Consider the following 20,387-nt stretch of genomic DNA (forward strand, 5'->3'; position numbering starts at 1 on the left):
ACGCTGTATCTACTGTTTGCACTTTACGACCATTTATTCCCATATCGAGGAAGAAACGTGTTTAATGATTTCTAAGGGCTCCTTAGTGGCTGGTGTTTTGACGATTTGTGTAACCTTTCAAAACGCGCTAGCAGTTCTACGCATGCGCATGGTTAGGATTAAACAACTATTAGGTTTGGACAAAAGTCTATCATTACCTTAAAATCATTTGTGGTTATTCCCTGGCAAGGCAAGGATTGGGATTTGTTAGGATTAGGGTTATTGATCTAGTTCAGTGGTATTAGCACTTCCGTATAATTTTTTTTTGACAAGGTAGCAGAAATCGTCACAACACCGGCCCTGGTGACGTCTCTGAGCCGCGGACCAATGAGCAGAGGGGGCGGAGCTTACTGTGTCGGAGACAGAAGACTTGTGTGAGAGACGGTTAGTCGCCATTTTGTGAGCGTTAGCAGGAGGCGATCGAGTCTCAGAGCAATTTATAACGTTTTTATAATTTGATAATAATTTCTTCTGATATAAGAATCAATGTCTCGATTCAATAATAACCGTGGCGGTCTTGGGATGAATAATTTCCAGCCACGCAGAGGAGGTGGGCCCGGTGGCCCGATGCGGGGTGGTCTAATGGGAAACCCAAATTTCAGGAACCATCCTTTTCAACATCAGAACCAAAATCGGAGGGGACCAAATAATAACTTAAACAAATCACCCAACCAAGGACCACACACGACTCCACAGAAGCCTCCACAGAACCAGTCGCTGCCAATCATCCCTCCGCCGAGCCCCGGGCCAGCTCTCACGATGAAAGGCCCGATGCAACAGCAGCAGAAACCGGCGCAGCAACAACAGGAGCAGCAGAGGAAACCGGCAACCCCGGGGCCCCAGCCGAAGATTGAGTCACCACCTCCGAAGCCTAACATGACCTCCCCTCCACCTACCCAGGCCAACAAGAACCAGAACCAGCAGCTGAAGTCACCCGGAGGTAATGCTAACGGACAGCAGCAGAAGCAGCCTCCACACCCGAGCCCAAAGTCAGGGCCCCAGCAAGGCCAGAAGACGGGTCCGCAGCAGGTCCAGAGGACAGGGCCACCGGCGACGAAGGTCAGACAAGAAAGAGACGAGTCGGCGACAAAGGGCACAGATGCAGTCGGGTCGGAAGAGAGCCAGCCTAAGGTTTGGATTTGTTGTAAACATTTTCTGTCGCGTATGGCGTCGACAATCGTTGTGGTTAGCTACTGCTAGCTCACTTCGGACGGCTCGAATTCAAACTCTATTCAGCCCGAGCGGGCGGAGTCATCGTTCATTCTTTTCACGGTTATCGCTGTCGTCTGCTTTAACCGCCGGCGGTGCTAACTGTGATTTAAATCAAGCGTACTATGGCTTTGTCTGTTTAACAGTCCGCCATCTTGTCAAAAGCCTTGTAGTCATAGAACCTTTAAATTAAAGCTGTTCTGGTAAAACTCGTTGATGTCTAACCAGTGCTTGTTTTAGACTGATTTTCACCTAGTTAACGTGCACGCTAGCTTTCTGAAAATTGCATTTTAGGGACAAGTTTATTTTTTTCTTTGAGCACATAAAGTGTGTGGGGGATGGGCAGAGTTAAAAATACACATAAACACGTAAAAAACTACGACTCTTTGACGGATGTGTAACATCTTCACTCTTTATATATATATGTTAATAATTCTTTTGTTTATATAATGGTGATATGTGGTTTAGCGCAGAGATTTAAGGTGCAGTCCATGTGGTTACTGTGTCTCAACAGGAGTTTAAGGCAACCCTGTCCATGCTGCTGAAACCTGGGGAGAAGACTTACACACAGCGCTGTCGTCTGTTCATCGGCAACCTGCCCAACGACATCACAGAGGAGGAGTTCAAGAAGCTGTTTGCAAAATATGGAGAGCCCAGTGAGGTCTTCATCAACAAAGGCAAAGGTTTTGGTTTCATCCGACTGGTAAGAATTTTACGTACTCTCACTGCTATAATGTGTTGAAATGTTTAGTCTGTTGAAAGTTGGTGTATTGCAGCATTATGTTAATTTGGTTCTAGCAGATCGCTTAATAGCATTTATGTTTTCGTGCAGGAGTCCCGTGCACTGGCAGAGATAGCAAAAGCGGAGTTGGATGACACACCAATGAAAGGCAGGCCCCTGCGAGTACGGTTTGCGACACACTCCGCAGCTCTGTCTGTGAAGAATCTGTCGCCGTTTGTTTCAAACGAGCTCTTGGAAGAAGCTTTCTCACAGTTTGGAATGGTTGAGAGGGCCATCGTCATTGTAGATGACCGTGGGCGCTCCACGGGAAGGGGCATTGTTGAGTTTGCCTCCAAGCCTGCTGCCAGAAAAGCCCTGGACCGGTGCAATGAGGGCATCTTCTTGCTCACCACGTAAGTGAAGTTAGGGTTCATTGAGTACTCTTTCACATTGTGTGTAACGATTCAGTGCACGTTATTTAAAGATTCTTAGAACCCTCTTATTTTTCTTCCCAGGTCACCTCGTCCTGTTATTGTTGAGCCTCTGGAGCAGTTTGATGATGAAGATGGTCTTCCAGAGAAATTGGCACAGAAGAACCCCAGATATCAAGCGTGAGTTTGTCATGCTTACGCCATACATTTGCTCCTATTGTTAGAAGTCTCTCTGGTGTTTCCTGTGTTTTGTGAGCAGCAGATGTTGTGATTAGGATGTTGGGGGAGGGAGAGCTGCTTTAGGGATTGTGGCTGTTACAGTTCAATCTTCTGTGTTGACTTGATGTTGGCCTTTGAGAAATGGGGGTAGGAAGGGGGGAGGGGGTCTTGCCTACACCTTTAGAAACACCATGCAAACAATGAGCATGGATATCCATAGCCCCCACTGTAAGAACTGAGCACAAAACTTTGGCCGATTTCTGTTGTTGGAATATTTGCTGCTGGCTAAAAAATAGATCCGTCTACTGTTCAGCTGTTTGTGGCCCACCCACTTGTTTTGACACCCATGCTGCTGCAGAGCATTGTGGTTTTAGTTTATATTCATATGTTAATTCTGATTTATTCTAAAATGGCCTTTGTCGGAATTCCACACCTGCAACCCATTATCTGTGTTTAAATTGTGTAATACTTATCTCTGTGCAATGCTGTCAGCAATAGAACTGAATATGTTTTGTTTTGTCTTTCCAGAGAGCGTGAGGAACCTCCTCGCTTTGCTCGCCCAGGCACCTTTGAATACGAGTACTCTAAGCGCTGGAAGTCGCTGGACGAAATGGAGAAGCAGCAGAGACAGCAGGTGGAGAAGAACATGCGTGAGGCCCGTGAAAAGCTTGAGAGTGAGATGGAAGATGCTTACCATGAGCACCAGGCCAATCTGCTTCGACAAGGCAAGTGTGGTTGTTGACAAAAGAAAAAAAGGCCTGCAGCTGTTTGTGATTGTTAGAGTTCGCATTGTTTATCTTCAGAAGAATTTGATGTGTAAGGAAGTACTATAGTTAAATGGGTTGGTTTCATGTATCCCTGCAGATCTGCTGAGGCGACAGGAGGAACTGCGGCGCATGGAAGAATTGCATAGTCAGGAGATGCAAAAGCGGAAGGAGATGCAGCTCAGGTATTTCTGCTCAAACTAGAATTCTGTTTGGTTGTTGATTGAGATTAATATAGTCATCAAATCTCCTTTTTGCGCTGTAACAGTGCTCATCTGTAAAGCCTTGACTGTTTGGCCATCGCTTTATTTTTTAATTATATCACCTTGTGTCAGATGTGGTAATATTAAAGTTGCATTCAGATCATGATATGAAATACGTTTTCTGCTTTAAACAGACAAGAGGAAGAGCGACGCAGGCGGGAAGAGGAGATGATTCGTAAGAGGGAGATGGAAGAACAGATGCGTCGTCAGCGTGAGGAGAATTACAGGATGGGCAACTTCATGGATGTGAGTTCAACTTAACATTAAGAATATACATACATATAATTAAGAGACTTCATCAATGTTTGCATGGTTTAATATTAATTTTATTATGTTTGTCTTTCACTACAGAGGGACAGGGAAATGAGAATGAACCCTAGTGGAGCTTTGGGAATGGGCGGTAAGTTATTTTCTTATTTGCTTGAAGATATTAAGATGAAAACATAAGCTCTATCCTGTGTCTACCTAACTCTCTGATCAGCAACTAAATGTATGTTATTATAAGATTATACAGTTGAACAATTTCAAACGTAATTGTAAAGTTTGGTCAGTCTAAACAATATGTCATAATGTGTACTTGACCTGTGTTCATGTTGTATCTGTCAGATATGCCCTTTGGTGCAGCCAACCAGAAGTTCCCCATGGGTGGAATGGGCTTTGAAGGGCAGCAGGGAATGGGACCATCCTCTGGAGGCTTGATGGGCAACGAAATGGTAACGTATCCCACTTTTGGGAAGATCATTAGTTAGTTAATGTGGATTGTGTTTGATGTTTCTTTCAGTTGGAAAGACTCCCAGCTGATTTTAAATATGGAGGCCAGCTGGCTGAACAGAACGGGGAGAATATGAATGCTGTGAGTCACAGCTGTTTGATAGCTTGCTGGATGTTGAATGTGACAGATATGCTGCCTGGCTGGTAGGGTTCTTTGAATGGCAAGCCCAGCCCCCTCAGTTATCTTCACCCGAGTCTCATTTCAGCTGCGAAACTGTCAACCTGCACTAAATTAAAAGAATTTGCTCTCCATTGTACTCTCTGACAGCTGTAGACAGACTTCAGTGTCTCTTCTCACTTATCACACTGATTGTGCAGTGGACCGCTATTGCAAGCCCTGTCACACGAGCTGGACAGGCACTTTCTCTCGACTGGGGCAGAATGGCATCTACCAGTATTTGTTTTTTTTGTTTTCTTCTTTTTTCTTATTCCTCCTAACTGCTGACAACATGCTTATCCTGTTTTAAACCACTTTTTCATATTGTGCTGCCAGTTTCATGTATCATCTGTCATTAGAAATGAAGTCGTATATGAAAAGGCTCTGTGTATTTTTTTTTTTTTTTTTTTTGGTGGCAATGTGAAGTCCCGTGTAAAGCTCCTCCTGTGCTACAAGCCAATTTGACATGAAGTGGGGGTGCAGTTTGTCTCGACCAGCAGTGTTTAACTTCTCATTCATTTCCTTCCTGTAACTGAGACTATATAAAACCTTTAGTGCAGGTTGACAGTATGAAGCAGCAAATCTTGAACTAAGTACTGAAAACTGTCTCTGACCATAGGGTTAAGTGATGGGGCAATTGGAGCCTTGTGACTTTGTGTTTAATATGATATTAGCAATAGCGGACCAAGCCTGAGATCTGTGTTTGTAGCAGAATAGTAGTATCAATATTAGGTTTGTCTCTGGATTACAGTAAAAACTGATGTATTTTCAGCAACTGATTGAACTGGGTTTTGTGTTTCAGAAATAGTATGCTACACATTTAGCTTTTGGCAAGTCAAACTTTCGTCCATAAGCATATCTGATAATTAAATAGGTTGAGCAGATAAAGATACATTCATATTCTGGAGCCTGTTTACAATACAGTCCATGTCCTGTTGTTCCTCCTTTGCTGGATTTCTTGTCATCAGGCTTTCATGCTTACTCACTCTCTTAGTTTCACAGAACATGTCTGATTGTCTTTGCATTGTTTACAGTATATCATTCCCATATATACCTAATGTCCATATATAGCCAATGTACTACACATGAATTTCTACTGTAGTCCCTGAACTTTGCGTTGCTGCATTTGGGACCATTAGTGAAATATTTAACTTTCCTCAGCACAGTGCCTTAGAGGTTCTGTGGGAGGTGGACATCATTTATATACTATCATTTATGTTGAGGAAACTTATAACTATAACTAACTGGAAACTCCCTCAGATAAACATTGAGTTGCCTTTAATTTCTTTTTGATTTTCTTAATACATAATAGAGCAATTGTGAATACCTCTGTTACTGTTGCTATATGTGATTATTAATAGGCAAATATGGTCGGCATTTATGAAATGCTCGACCCGAAGAACAGTAAGGATTACGGGCTATTCTTGGCATGCACTGGAGAGACCATACTAGGTAGGCACTAACTAACGAAAGCATTACCCTCTCTTCCTTTTCCGTATGTAACCTGTGGCACCTGTGGATCTTCATATTGGAACGAACGGTTTCTTCGGATGTGTCTCCTGCTGGTTGTGTTGTAAATCTGCACACAATATAAACCGAACCATCTCTATTGGCATACATTTTATACACCTCCATATGGACATGAACTGTGTGCCAATCCCTTCCCTTATTCCCCACCTTCCTATACCTCCCTGGCAAATTGACCCCCACAGCGCAACGAGCGCTTTGCACAGGGTGGTCCTAGGGGAATGGGTCCTGGTAACGCCGGGTATGGCAGGGTCCGTGAGGAGTTTGATGGTCCTCCTAAGAAACCCCGTTTTTAAACGCTACTCTTTGATGCTCCCAGCAGCAACATTTGTATAAACTCTCTAAAACGATGTTGAATCGCATTTCTTGTATTTAAGTTTGAATTGTTGCTACATTTTAGCCTGACAAATTTCTCATTTTATGACAGTCAATATTTTCCTTTTTTATTTTGTATTGTCAGTAGTATGGAAAGATAGGTAATCCTTATGTGATCCATTAGTTATTTCTGACCCATGTACAATTTTGTTTTCTAGCTGTATTATGCTCTTTGAGTCGTCGTGAAGTGGTAATTGTAATATTTTTCTCAACTTCCTATGGCTGTGTTTTGTGCCATACATTTGGAGTCAAAGCATGTATTATAATAAAGAAAAATTGGTTCCATCAGGACAAACTTTTAACGTTTATTCCTAAATTTGATCTGGTGATGCACACTGCGTTTAGAAAGCAACCAAATTCCAACAACCTCATTAGGTCTTAAAGGGTCTATGTGTTATCTCTGCCAAAATCCTGATCACTATCGTTTAGTGATATATAGAGCATATTTTTTTAAAAACAGCGTTGCCCTGGCTGTAACAATTGGGCTGCCTCATCCTGCTCTTCCTTTTCTTCCCAGGTGATTTCTGTAACTGGCTGACACCTGTTACAGTGATGCTTTAATGTTTGCTTTAACTTTTACACAGGGACATAAATGATGCAGAACTGCACTGGGGCTAACCTGTCTATATACAGGCTAGCACCACGGACCTGTTACTGCTAATACTTTATTTGTTGTATTTTTAGTGTGCAGCTGTGTAATTTCATTCAACAACCACTGTTGAACACAAAACTGAAACTCCTGTCTTTGAAACGTTAACATTCGTAAGCTTTTTTTTTTTTTTTCCTTAGTCAGTTCTTTAAGCTGTTACTGCACCATGTCTCACTCAGTGACCCTGCTTTTGCAGTTGTGTTTCAGGAAAGCAGAAATAGTACACATAGAACCTTCAAGACAGTAGGACTGTAGGACAGTGTGTGGCTGTGAGTTACCAAGTTTACAGATATCGGTCTTATGCCACATAACGAGTCTCCTAACACACAGTCCATATTGGTCTTTTGTGTATGCATGTTCTAAGGCTGAGATTGACTGTTTAACTCCAGTCCAGTATACTGAAAGATATATATATATATATATTCAATCTACAGACTGCACCTCCACATAGTGGTGCCACCTTCTAAAGACCTACTTTTATTGGACGTTTGATGACTGAGTTCTGTTTTTGCTTCACTTAAGTTTTATAGGAAATAGTCAAGCTTACACTCATATTTGATAAGATCAGTCTATAATACACCAAAAGTGACAAAGGTGTTAGTTTTTAGGTGCTGCCAATGTGTTAAATCTAATGACAGTTGTAGATATTCACATATGATGATCATAACCTCCCCTCCTTCACATGGCTTTAATATAAACATGCTAACAGTGATGTGAATGTTAGCTGGAACCCAACCACTGTCTAATGACTTGGGCACATCGTCCTTTACAGTCTTGCATGTCAATGTGATACTTTTCAACTATGGAATAGTTTTAGAAACAACCAAGGGCATCAGAGTTAGGTGTGTAAAAGAACATCTAAGAAGGAAGGAGGAGCTAATATAAAATTGCACCTGGATTTAAAGGCCAAACCATAGTTATACTGTTTATTGGCATGAGTAAGTCTGCCTGTGCCTGACTGACAAAGTGTTCAGTTGGACTAAAGTCATTGTGCATTATGGGCACCACTGCAATCTAAGATATACAATGACATTTGTTCTATGGATGAAATGTGAGTCCTTAGCTGTCTTAATGAAAACAAGGAAGAAACGAAGAAAGGGGTCACTTCTTTAAACAGAAACAAGTGACAATTCATTTTGACTCCAGTTTCATAGATACAGCCTATGTTGTTTTTAGAGGATGAATATAAATGCATACACTTCACTGACAAACCATTCATTGTGCTGGACCTGTGAGAAGAGTCTACATTTTTGGCCTGGTTTTCAGAATTCTAAACTACGTAAACTGCATGGATTTGGCTTGTACCTACATTTGAGTCTGTTGTAAATTTCCTCTTACAACCTGTCACTCCAAGGGAAGTCAGATCACATTTGGTGGATAAATAACCCAATAATCATTTCCGATGTGAATTCTGACTTCATGTATATTGTTTTGCACATGTGCAGGTGCTTATTTGGTTTGTAGCATAAAGCAGACATGGTTGAAAAAGTTCTCAGCAACCCCTGTAGTTACTGTTGGTACTCAACAAGCCTGAGTTCAGCTTTTTTCCTATTGTGGAGCAAACCTTGGACAACGGATACACTTGGCTCGTATGAACTGGTTTACATTTAAATGTGTCCATTAACCCCAGGAGACATGATCTGTCTACATGCATTGCTGTCATCTGTGGAAATATAACAAGTAGCAACTGTATCAAAAGAAAAAGACTTAACAGCTTTTGGAGTCTGGTTATCTCAGAAATTGTGTGTGGATGCTGACTGCCTTTTACCCCGGATACAAAGCCTTGAAGGTAACAGTCAAACTTTTAAATGTTTACATTTTTATCTTGAGCCTTCTCTGGAGAAAGTTCAGAGAGGAGAAAACATTGGACTTAATGGATTTTATATAATAGCATACTAATAAAGATTCCCTCTGGGCATGTTTTTTGATGGATGAAAATGATCTGCTTTGAGTAATAATTTGTCTTTAAGGGTTTTTCTTTCCACATAGACGTTCAGTTTTATTGTTTAACTTTAATTACATCTGCCCTTCCCTGATTGAAAAAGTTAGAAGAGAAAGTGTGAAACCCTCATCATTGTCATCTTGTCATTCACTCTCCTAGCCCCGCCCCCATCTCCTTCCCATGTAATAACGTCAGTACCCGTTCACCTCTTTGCTTATACTTAATGTTATTGATATTTTTGTTGGTTACGTAGATGGAGTGAACATGGGCACTGATATTCCTATAATAACCGGAATAGCAGCCCAGTCAGAATAAAAGTCCATCAAGTAACCACCTAAGTCAAAACAAACTGGCTCAATGTTTTTGTTGTAAGAATTGTTGACGGCTTTCATAGTCCAAAGCCTTAAATTGTTCAAGTATATTTGAAAAGGTCAACAAAACAGGAATACACTGAACTATCCACCAAATCCAAAGAAATTCTGTTATTTTTCCAGCTGATTGAATACTTCAACAGGTTCTGAAGCATGTAAACACGTATTATCTTGGATCAGTGTCTGTATAAAACAGTTTAGTTGGAGTCAGTGATTTCCATAAGATCGAAGACATGTTGTCAGTGTGACTGCAGCTAGAGTTAAGTGATGCTCTATATAGTACAAGCATTGAGATTAGTCTAATTTAACTTCCTTTTAGAATCATTTAAAGATTTTATGGGTAAAAAAATTGCTGGGATAAAGTTGAGCCAGTCTTACTCCCAGTTTTTATGACCCTGCCTTAAATCTGCTGTTTTGTGGACACTTAAATATATTTATAACAACTCCTTTTGTTAACATAAGTGTTTTTATAGCAGTACAGCTTCAGACATTTGTTTCAGTGCTTAAACATTGGTCATATTTTCCCTCAAGTTGAGCAGTAATTGGCTGTCTGCCTTAACCCTGGAGTCACTTTCACCGTATTCTTCTGGGACCTGTAACTGGATTACAATTACTGTATTTTCCAGACTATAAGTCACCCTAGAATTTGAGTTGATTTTAGTAAAAATTACCTTGTTGGACAGAAAAAAAACACAAGTCACATTTCTAATGATGCCAGTTATAGTCTAAATTAGCCCGTCTGGAACGTGGGATAGGCATGGAGACTAACAGAATTGCATTGCCGAATTCATTCATATGTTTCAAGAAACGTTAAACAACGCCGCGATAAGATGAAAGGTGTGTCCTCCTCCTCTCTCTGGTTGCCTGAATGCCGACAGTCATGCCAAACCTTGCTTCATTACTTGCAGAATAGCTCCTTCTTTTGGGTGGCATTTTCACTTGTGTTACACTAGTAGTTATAGCAAAGCGTGAACATAAATGTGTTTACTCTTTCAGCGGCAAAGTATTTATCTTCAATTGAGTTGAGTGCTATCTAACGCTAAGTACTACTTGACATAATGACAGTAAATATACACATATAAGGTGCTTTGCTGTATAAGTTGCACTAAAAGCTAGAGGAGTTAAAAAAAGTGTGACTTATAGTCTGGAAAATAAGGTAATTGTACTGTCCTTTTTTGCACAGTATAATATCTGCAATAATGATAAATATACAGATATTTAAGGATTTTTACTAAGCAACTGAAGGAAATCTTGCTTCTTTTGGTGTTCCTGCAAAATGCACCTGAAATGGCAGTGAAACGGAGACTAAAGATACTTGAATGAGTTTGGTAATACTGCTGGATGTCATAGTGTGTGCACCTGAAATGTTATGTGTGTTTGTGTTCTGCACATTTTTTTCTTTAACAGGTTTGACCAGCTTTAAAGATTAAGGACTGTGGAGGAATTTGTGGCTGTGTTAGCGAGGATTCAGGAGCATTTGAGCAAAATAACCTGGCAAATCACTGAAGTTAGTACTGTTCAGCTGACAGTGTGCGAAAGATTACGAAGGAAATAAACAGGTTTGGACTGGAGCAACTATTACTGGAACAATTCAGTGACAATGTGGCATTCATCATGCTACAACCTGCAGTTGAACAATCACAGTGGTAAACCTGTGGGTGTCTTTCAAAGTTGCAGTTTAATAGATTTGGAAAATATCCAATCCCCATGATATAAAAGTTTGATCTTGGTTCAAAGAAAATTAGATTGTTGAATTTATGTTTTGGTCTTATGGCTAAAATATGATTACGTACAACTTATGAAGTGATGTGAAAGTAAGTTCTCATCATTTATTGTTAATTATTTCCACAAAACTTGCAGGCATAGACTGGTTCTGTAGTTTCAGGAGCCAGATTTGTTCAGGCAAATCTTTACCGCTGTTGCATTTGTGGACCATTTCCAGTGTTACATTCCACATTTCCATCCAAGATTGAACATTGACATAAGCACTTACTTACTGGGGATTTTAAGTTACCCTGCCCAAGACCAACCATGAGGATTATTCCAGACTTTGTCTTCTATAGATGACCTCTATTTATGTTTATTGTTCAGGTATCTGACTTTAAGAGACTGTCAGGTGACTGACTTTATGGACAGCATTTGGATGTTTAACTGGACTATTTCATTAAAACCCCCATTCATACAAGTTTTGTTATCACATAGCAAATAGAAAAGAAAGGAAAAGAGTAAATAACCTGAAATGTTTTGAGGTTGGTAAGGTAATAGTGTATTTTTTAAGACAGTAAAGCTGAATATGCAGTTAATATATGTTAATTACTTATGTACATTTTTTATATAATTGATAAACCTTTGAAATTAGGTTATGTATTTTAAATGCTTTTAATCTAGGGGGTTTTTAGTTTTTAAAAAAAAAAAAAAAAAAAAAACTTCAACAGCTTTCCTTCTCCACACAGCATCTGAGCATCCTACAGAACAGGACCACAATTACTCAAATGGCTTTGGTAATAGCGCTGGACTGAAGTGTACATTTTAAAACTTGTAATGTTGTTTCTGTGTGTTGGTGTTGTGTACCATTTGTTTTTCTTTAACAGGTTTGATCATCTTTAAAGGTGTTGGACTATGAAAAGGAGCTTTCCAAACCAAGACATTCAAAGTCAATGGTAACCACAGGCTTAGCAGTTTGTTCACTCAGCTGACGCTTCATGTAGCGTCTGATGTTCATGAAGGACAAAGCAGCATCTGTTCTTCTAAAAGCTTGCAGTCAGTATTGACCATGATTGGTGGTGGCTTGGTAGCTGGGACTGCAGCTTGGACAGTTGCAAGATATAGAGAGTTTGACATTGGCCTTATTGCATGTAAACAACAATGAACAGACTACATAGTAATGATGTTACAGAGGCTCAGAACAGGGATGTCCTCTGTTGCCAACACATTTGACTTTGTTACTGTAGTAACGTAAGCCCCACTCAGACACAAACACTTTCCCATTAGTCTAGTGACACTTTCACAGCAGCAGTTTTACTAGGCCGAATCCAGTCACTTGTAACTTAGAACATGTAAAAAGTCTGATTGAAAGCCATCACACTGATGGATAGGAATGCACACTGTGCTTACTAGTCACAGCGAGCAAAAAGTGGTGACCACAGACATTTCGGAAGTGGCAGACGTGACTGTGTTTTATATTTCGATAACAGTGTGAGCAAAACTCTTAAGAAAAATGTCCAGAAGTTGGTCTGACGACAAGAAACGAGAACTGCAGTCCCCTGACGCAGAAAACGAGCTAACGGCTCCACAAGACTGTAAGGGAATCTGTTAGATGTAACGCCCTGGACTGTTCAAGTCTCACAAGTTGGATGCCAAAATAACCCTATATACTATGGCTCTGAATACCACAGGTGTCTCACAAATCAGCAGGGCTATTTAAAAAAGTTAGTCAAGGCATCATCATGCGCCCTTAGTCTAGAGAGTTCGGAAACAGGGATGTTATGGATCTCCAGTACGTTTTGTAAGAAATTCTTTAGTCTAGATTTTAAACACACAAGATGTAACAGGCTACACAGTAGCTTCTGACCCAGAGGTGTCAATATGTTTTGACTGTGTAATTGAAATATAAATGGAAAACATCTGATATTTTTTAGTTCTTTTTGTTTAATGGTGGTGCCCACGCACGCCTAGAGGTGACTATGTTGGATGTTTGGTACAGGCATGTCTAACACGCATTTGTATATTATTGGAGTATATATAAAAATAAATCTTATGACGTTCATAGTCAAAAACTTAACATAGCTGTTAGTTTATTTGACTTCGTCTGAGTAAAAATGGAAATTAAAGCTTTGCTGCTGAGAAGTTTGTCATGATTTAGTAAAAAATCTGCGTTAACCACGTTAAAGATCACACAATAGCAGTGTTACACAGGTCTACACTCCTATTATACTGTCTTTGTAACAAATACCTCTCCCTAAAATCTACACCTGACCAACCTACCTGAGGCAGGAAGTCACATGCACGAGTGAGGAGAAGAAGGCATGTCATGCTTGTGAACGTGTGTGTGTGTGTGTGTATTCATGTCTTTGGGTAAATGAGAGGTGAGTTAGCAGCTGTCAGCCAGCTTGTCAAAGACAGACTGACCCAGTCCACAGTGCAGGCTCTTCTCTGCAGTTGGGTTACTTTGACGATGAGTAGTTCTGCAGAAGTCAGTGGACAGTGGACTTGTTTGCACTGCAGCCAAAGGTATGCTTACACAGATCAGCTGAACCAGTAAGGTAAGTGTCCCATCCATGTTTATAATCTAAGAATCACAGTTCTTCCATATCTTAACTTTCCTTTCCCATGTCACTGCTCAGTGACGTTTATAGGGCTTCTGGCATCACACTTAAAAAGAATGGCATCACAGTGCAGATCTCTGTTCTTTGACCTATTTGTGTGTGTGTGTGTGTTTGTGTGGCAAAGTATTTTAGTCCATGTAGAATGTGTGGGTGTGGTTGTAGTACTTCTCTGTATTTATGAAAGGAGGCTGAGTCACTGGGTCAGCACCACAGTTTAAAGCTGCAGATGTGTGAATATAGTGCTGAAACCACGCTGACACGTCATCGTTGGCAAACACTTGATGTCAAATCGTACCTTTTTTTTAAATATATTTTGGCAAGTATTAAAATCCAAATAACTAAGTTGTGATTTTAAAGGGTTAGAAAATGTAAATCTTCTACAAAGACATTTCAGTTGAGTTTTCTTCATCTTTGCTGATTTTATTTTTCACTGACACATTTTCACCTTATTGGTCAATGACAGACAAAAGCCTGAAAGACTTGACCAGTGTGAAGTTCAACTCAAAGCCTGACTTATATTACTGTAATTCTGTTTGAAAGCTCTGGGTAGTTGTTTCTCTGCTGCACTGACTTTGTCTTTAAAACTGACATTGTTCTTTTACCTTAAAAAAGCTTAACAGAAATTATTTCCGGGTCAGGACCTTCTATAAGTATATTTGATTTAGTTATTGTCCTCTGAGTTGACAGTATATTTGTCCAAAGTCGGTCTCAGTTTCTCATAAATAAAACATAATGTGCAGCAGTCCCTGTGTTGATTAGTAGCATAATCACTTATGCAAATCCTCTAAACTCTAGAAAGTGTTTGTTGGTATTTTTTCATCTCTGAATTACGTAGACTGTTTTTACATCCACGACACCGTGTCCCGTCTCCCTCGGTCTCTGTAGAAACTGTAGCTGTTGTGCTCCTGGGTTGGGATGTCTGCAGTTTTGAAGAGAAACATGTGACACACTGGGTTGCTCTGGGTGGGATGGTAGGAAATTAAAATCGTATGCTTTTTTTTATCCTGTTGCACTTGGAGGCTTATACCACAACCTGTGACTGTATGTATATGTGTGTAGATCGGGTTTATTATGGATTTCATTGATCTGTTGAAGGATGGAAAATATCATTTCAAAATAAAGTCCAGCAGATTTTTCCCTTTTAGCACAGCCTATAAGTGCTATAAGTGCTTTGGGGGAACTCCAGTAGTGACAGCTCATTGAGGCAATTATTTCATTTTAAGTTTCTTTAGTGTCAGATTGTCAGTTTGCATCAAGAATCACATTTCCTGCTGATTTAGTCAAACCTCGGCACACTGGAATCGACTCTATACACGCTTCTAGATTCAGTGTGACTTAACACTTGAGGCTCATGTGTGCTGAGACCTCATAGAGACAACATGCTCATTGTAACACCAGACGTTGCCTAAGAATCATCACATTTTTAGGTTTCTTCAGTATTAATCATGTGGTATGTCGCCACATTCATGGACATTTTTTAAGCAGGAACTCTTAGTAGTTAATTCAGCATCTTTCAAATGGTACCAGTTTACCAGAATGTAAACAAGAGCTCCAGATGTAGCCTGCAGTGTCACACATCCCACACATGCACACTAGAAAAGCACAATAAGAAAACTAAGTGTTCAACAGGAACAGGCCACATTTCTACACTGCTCAGACCAATAATGTAGTTTACAGGCTGTTTGCAGAGCAGACAGTCTGCATGGTCTCAAACAGGCTGCAAATAGTCTGCAAGGGTTTATGTTTAAAAAAAACAAACAAAAAAAAAAAAAACAGTGATATTTGGGGATAGAGAAAACATGAATTGCTCTTAACTCCCCAAATGCAAACCTTATACTTGCTGTTAGTGATGGTTTATGTAGTTTATATACTATGATACATGGAACCTGTGGTTCAAAAACAGTGGTGGTTGTTTTAGGCTGCAGTGGATGCAGGCACAACATAAATGTGTTGATTGTTTCAAATCCAGTTGGAGAAGGGAGAGTAACATTTTACCGTAGTGCCTGGACCTCTGTTGCTTTTCTGTCCTCTCTCACCTCAGTGCTCTACAACTTTCTGATGTTACACTTGAATACCATGTCATGCCAGTGACCAGCCAGCGATGTTGAAAAAGGGGCGTTACATGACGACTGTGGCGGTTTCCTTTTGTTGCTTCTGTGTTTTCTTGTTGTAAAGGACCTTGGTACTATCTGAAGTTTGTTTCTCACAAGCTCTGATGATCTTTTGGTCAAGAGTCCACTAGTCCATGTTCAGTTGGTGCCATGAATCAAGCCCCAGAGGCTGTTATGACTTATCTGTCTGCACCGTGATCCATTTTCTGACAAAGTCTTTAGTCCTGATTGGCCAAAATTTTGATTTTCTATCTCCTGTCTGAGAGTGTGATGCCAGAATGACCCATTTGGCCTGTAATGGTCTCATTTAAAAGGACATTGTCCAAAGTTTGCACTGAAAACAACCAACTTCTGTAGCAGGTTACTCCTCTGTCATATGCAGGTCCCAGTTCTGTGTGAGTTTTTGCAGTAACACCCTGATGTGTCTGATGAAGTCCAGCTTCACACGGCTTTGTAACAGAATTACCTGAGGATTGTAACAGATTTGAATGTCATCCTGATTTTGTCTCGTCCCCTCTGCAGTTTCAGAACAAACAAATCTACTTGAGGCTGCTGAGATGCCTTTCTGTAACTCCACATGTACATGAACCTTTTCACATTGTACCGCTCCTCACACTGATCTGCACATTACTTGAAACGCTTAATCAAATTATAACATCATGACCTATACTGAGAATAAAAGTTATTTAACCTCCACAGTCATTGCCCAAACTCATGCACACATAAAACACAAACATTCAGACGCACAGTTAAATTATTTTTTTAATTAATTAAAACAAAAAAATGATTGAAAGCTACTGACCAGTTTTCTACCAGGCTCTCATTGTTTGTCTCTTGCCACAGGAGCCTCGACCAATGGAAGGAGGCTGAGAATCCACATCGATAAACCACGGTAAGATCTGCAAGAGTTATGAGATGCAAAGTGTCCAAGGATGAACGTTTCAAATTTATATTGAGCAGTATTATTTGGAAATGCTAAAATCAGCACATGCCTCGAGAAAGACCCACACTGCTGATCGGTCATAGCTGTATTTACTGCAGTATCTGGAAATAGAAACTCTATAAAATTGGACCAGGATCAACAGATCAGTAAATTAATGGTACAGTCTTTGAATGTTTAATTTATTAATTTGAGAAAATGCTAATAAGTCTTTTTTTTTTTTTTAATGCTTCATATTGATCTCCATTTCCTTTACTCAGATCAGTCACACTCTGAGTTAGGGTCTTACAGGTGTTTGTGTGTTGGTGTTAACTGTTGCACCTTTTATTTTCACTTTGCAGGAAAAGTGAAGTGATGTCTGATAAAAACACCAGAGGTACAGGAAAATCAGCAGCTGCACTGCGGTGGCGTCAGGATCTCTTCCATGTTAGTTCTCCTGAACTCAATTTTCACTCTAGAATCTGAAATGTCTTTGTGCAGTAACAACACCTCATTAGGTTGGCATTAAATTAAAGAAATCCTGTAGCTGATATGCAAAATAATGATTTGAGCTGCAGCATCTTTGATGTAGAAGATAGAAGGTGAACTGAATAGTGTCCATTACACTGTTTTGTGCTTGTTGCAGAGCTGCAGGCGGTGATGCAGATGCAGTAGCAGGAGGTGTCCAGCAGAGGACAGAGCCTGCAGCCAGAGAAGGAATGCACCGTTTTCTCTTGCTGTGAAATTTTATTATTAAACTGTCTAAACTGGAATTTTTGTGCCTGGTATTTTTTTCAGCGCTGATGATAACCCTTTCATGTGTTGACATGAAGACAACATGTTTAGAGAGTTGTTGAACAGGTTGACTTGCATCAGGTATAATGTAGAAAATAACCATAAAAACATGAGGAATGTTCGAACTTCCCTCTGAGCAGCAGATTGAGCAGCAGATTAACCACCATCACTACCTCCCTGCTGAGCTGCCTCTGCTCCAAAGCTCCCTGAGGCCTGTCCACATACAATTAAGGGTAAAGGTGCAATGTTTCCGCTGCTGGATCACTGTTGTATCCTGAGGGTTGGCTGTCACCCCTGGACCAGCTCCAGGCCAGTGTGGAGTCGGCGGCTACTGAACGGCTCAGGTTGGTGTTGGCTGACCTGAGCTGCACTCTGGCACGATGACACTGAGCCTGTAAACAGGCTGTTAGAGGCCAAGTACACTGATTGCATTAAACTGGGAGGAATGGAAATGCAGTTAGTTCATAAAAGGGGTCACTGAATGGTTTTGGTGTGAAAACAGAGACAAGTTTATTCTGCTGTTCTTAAGTCCAAGTTTGACGCGATTTTTTTTTTTTCCCAGAGAAAATAAATGCAATTTTTTAATTTCTTAAAAAATGTGTTTTAGATGAAATCGTTGAGCAGTGATAGTAAAATTATCTTCACCTCAATGATCCACAACTTTTAAAAATCTATACTTACCACATTAGTTTAAAAAATGTCAGTATTTCGGGAACTCTGACCACCTTCAAACAGTATGTGGACTGTGCAACATGAGAAAATACGATTCTTGATCTCCTTTATGCCAATGTGAGGGAGGCATACAGCTCTTCAGCCCTCCCCCCACTTGGTGGATCAGACCACAGCTTAATATATCTAGTACCAACATACAAGCCCGTAGTAAGACAACAGTCAGCCACCAAGAGGAGAGTCATGTTCCTGGACTTTTCAAGTGCTTTCAACACTATTCAGCCCCACCTGCTAAGTGCAAAGATGCAGGATATGGAAGTTCCTGCGGACATGGTGGAGTGGATCAAAGACTACCTCACTGGGCGGCCACAGTTTGTTCGCTTAGATGGCTGCATATCTGATGTGGTGATGAGCAGCACTGGTGCACCCCAAGGGACTATATTGGCACCATTCCTGTTTACACTCTACACCTCAGACTTCCGCTACAACTCAGGAACCTGTCACCTCCAGAAGTTCTCTTATGACTCTTCAATCATTGGATGCATCAATAATGAGAATGATGAGGAATATAGACACTTGATAAAAAACTTTGTTGACTGGTGTAACAACTGTCTAAAGCTCAATATGAAGAAAACCTGAGAACTGGTGGTGGACTTTAGGAGGAGCAGGGAGACCCTGTCTTTACCCCAGTCTCCATCCTTGGAGAGGAAGTAGAGATTGTGGACTCCTACAAATACCTTGGAGTGTTTGTACATTAACAACATTAACAACAAACTGGACTGGTCAAACAATACAGATGCACTCTTCAAGAAAGGACAGAGCAGACTGTTCTTCCTCAGGAGGCTCAGTTCCTTTGGCATGTGCAACAAGCTACTGAAGATGTTCTATCAGTCTGTAGTAGCGAGTGCACTGTTCTTTGCAGTTGTGTGCTGGGGAGGTGGCATCAAGGCTGGTGAGGCCAACAGACTAAACATGTTGATCAGGAAGGCAAAATCTGTAGTTGGACTGGAACTGGACAGTCTGGAGGCTGTGGCAGAGAGGAGGATGGTGGACAAAATCAACTCCAACTGGACAATCCTGCCCACCCACTTCATGAGGAACTGTGGCGAATGGGATGTTCATTCAGTCACAGACTAATTCCTCCTAAAGCCAAGACTGAGAGATTCAGGAAGTGTTTTGTGTCCATGGTCATAAGACTCTATAATTCCATAATATAAACACACACACACACCACATACACAAACCCCCAAAAATAAATTATTACTTTATTACTTTTCTACATACAAGTTAATTACTTAATTACTTTATTAATTACTATGAATATAATCTAACTAATATTAAATTTAATAACTAAATTAGAATAACTGCTGTAACAATTGAATTTCCCCTTGGAGATTAATAGAGTACTTCTATTTTTGGTGGAATAGTTTTAGACATTTCTTTTTTAAAATGTTAAACTGACTCAGCAACACTGAAAAATTCCAAATCCAAAAACAAGACCGTGGAGTGGGGTTTTTGTCTGTCTGAGGCTCCCTCCATCACAACTACATTTTCTGGATGTTCACTCTCTCCTCATTCAGCCTCCTGTCCGTTCTCCACCTGTTCCCTCCGTCTGTAAACTGACCTGACCTGGAGAGGGACAGGAGGTAAAGTAGGTGGTGTCCACCCAACCAGCTGCAGCCATGCATCTTTAATGGACATGCATCATTGATGATGTCTGCTGCTGGAATGGTACAATCCCCTCTCCACCCCCCCCAAGCGCCCGTAGGCTGACAGATGCACCCAGCTCTGTGTGGTCCACTTCAGGGGAAATGTTTACCTATTGTCCACTATCCTTCATGTTTCCACTTGCAGATCTGTGCATGTGTGGCAGCATCAGTGTAGTTTAACGATCACAGAGGACGTCTTCAGGTAAATTCTCCAAGTGTGACACCAACTGGAAATCCATGAGTGGGACTGCTGGAGCTGCACCCCCGACAGCCGTGCTTGGCTTGGATTTGGACGTCAGAGGGCCATGGCATCAGAGAGCCTTGGTCCAGACTTATCTTTTCCCCAACTCTGTACGCCCTCCGCCCACAACAGGAGGACGACACACCAGAACCCACTTGAGGCTGCCTTCTCTGGTAGCTA

At 40.8% G+C, this 20,387-nt stretch overlaps 1 protein-coding gene across 2 annotated transcripts; it reads left to right on the forward strand.

Annotated features, from left to right (window-relative positions):
* Nucleotides 1–393: 393 nt before the first annotated feature.
* Nucleotides 394–17,566, forward strand: sfpq (splicing factor proline/glutamine-rich). 2 transcript variants are annotated; one of them, XM_026300224.1, is made up of 12 exons: nucleotides 394–1,170; nucleotides 1,763–1,951; nucleotides 2,081–2,382; nucleotides 2,485–2,580; nucleotides 3,148–3,344; nucleotides 3,484–3,568; nucleotides 3,781–3,892; nucleotides 3,998–4,046; nucleotides 4,253–4,359; nucleotides 6,287–16,766; nucleotides 17,156–17,240; nucleotides 17,440–17,566. In XM_026300224.1, the coding sequence occupies exons 1-10, from the start codon at nucleotides 526–528 to the stop codon at nucleotides 6,395–6,397; spliced, it is 1,893 nt and encodes a 630-aa protein (XP_026156009.1). In that variant the 5' UTR covers nucleotides 394–525; the 3' UTR covers nucleotides 6,398–16,766; nucleotides 17,156–17,240; nucleotides 17,440–17,566. The 2 variants fall into 2 exon arrangements, with proteins under 2 accessions (XP_026156009.1, XP_026156010.1); XM_026300225.1 differs by having other exon boundaries at nucleotides 16,718–16,766.
* Nucleotides 17,567–20,387: the final 2,821 nt, after the last annotated feature.

The sequence above is a fragment of the Mastacembelus armatus genome, chromosome 11, assembly GCF_900324485.2.
Source record: "Mastacembelus armatus chromosome 11, fMasArm1.2, whole genome shotgun sequence".
Classification (NCBI taxonomy): domain Eukaryota; kingdom Metazoa; phylum Chordata; class Actinopteri; order Synbranchiformes; family Mastacembelidae; genus Mastacembelus; species Mastacembelus armatus.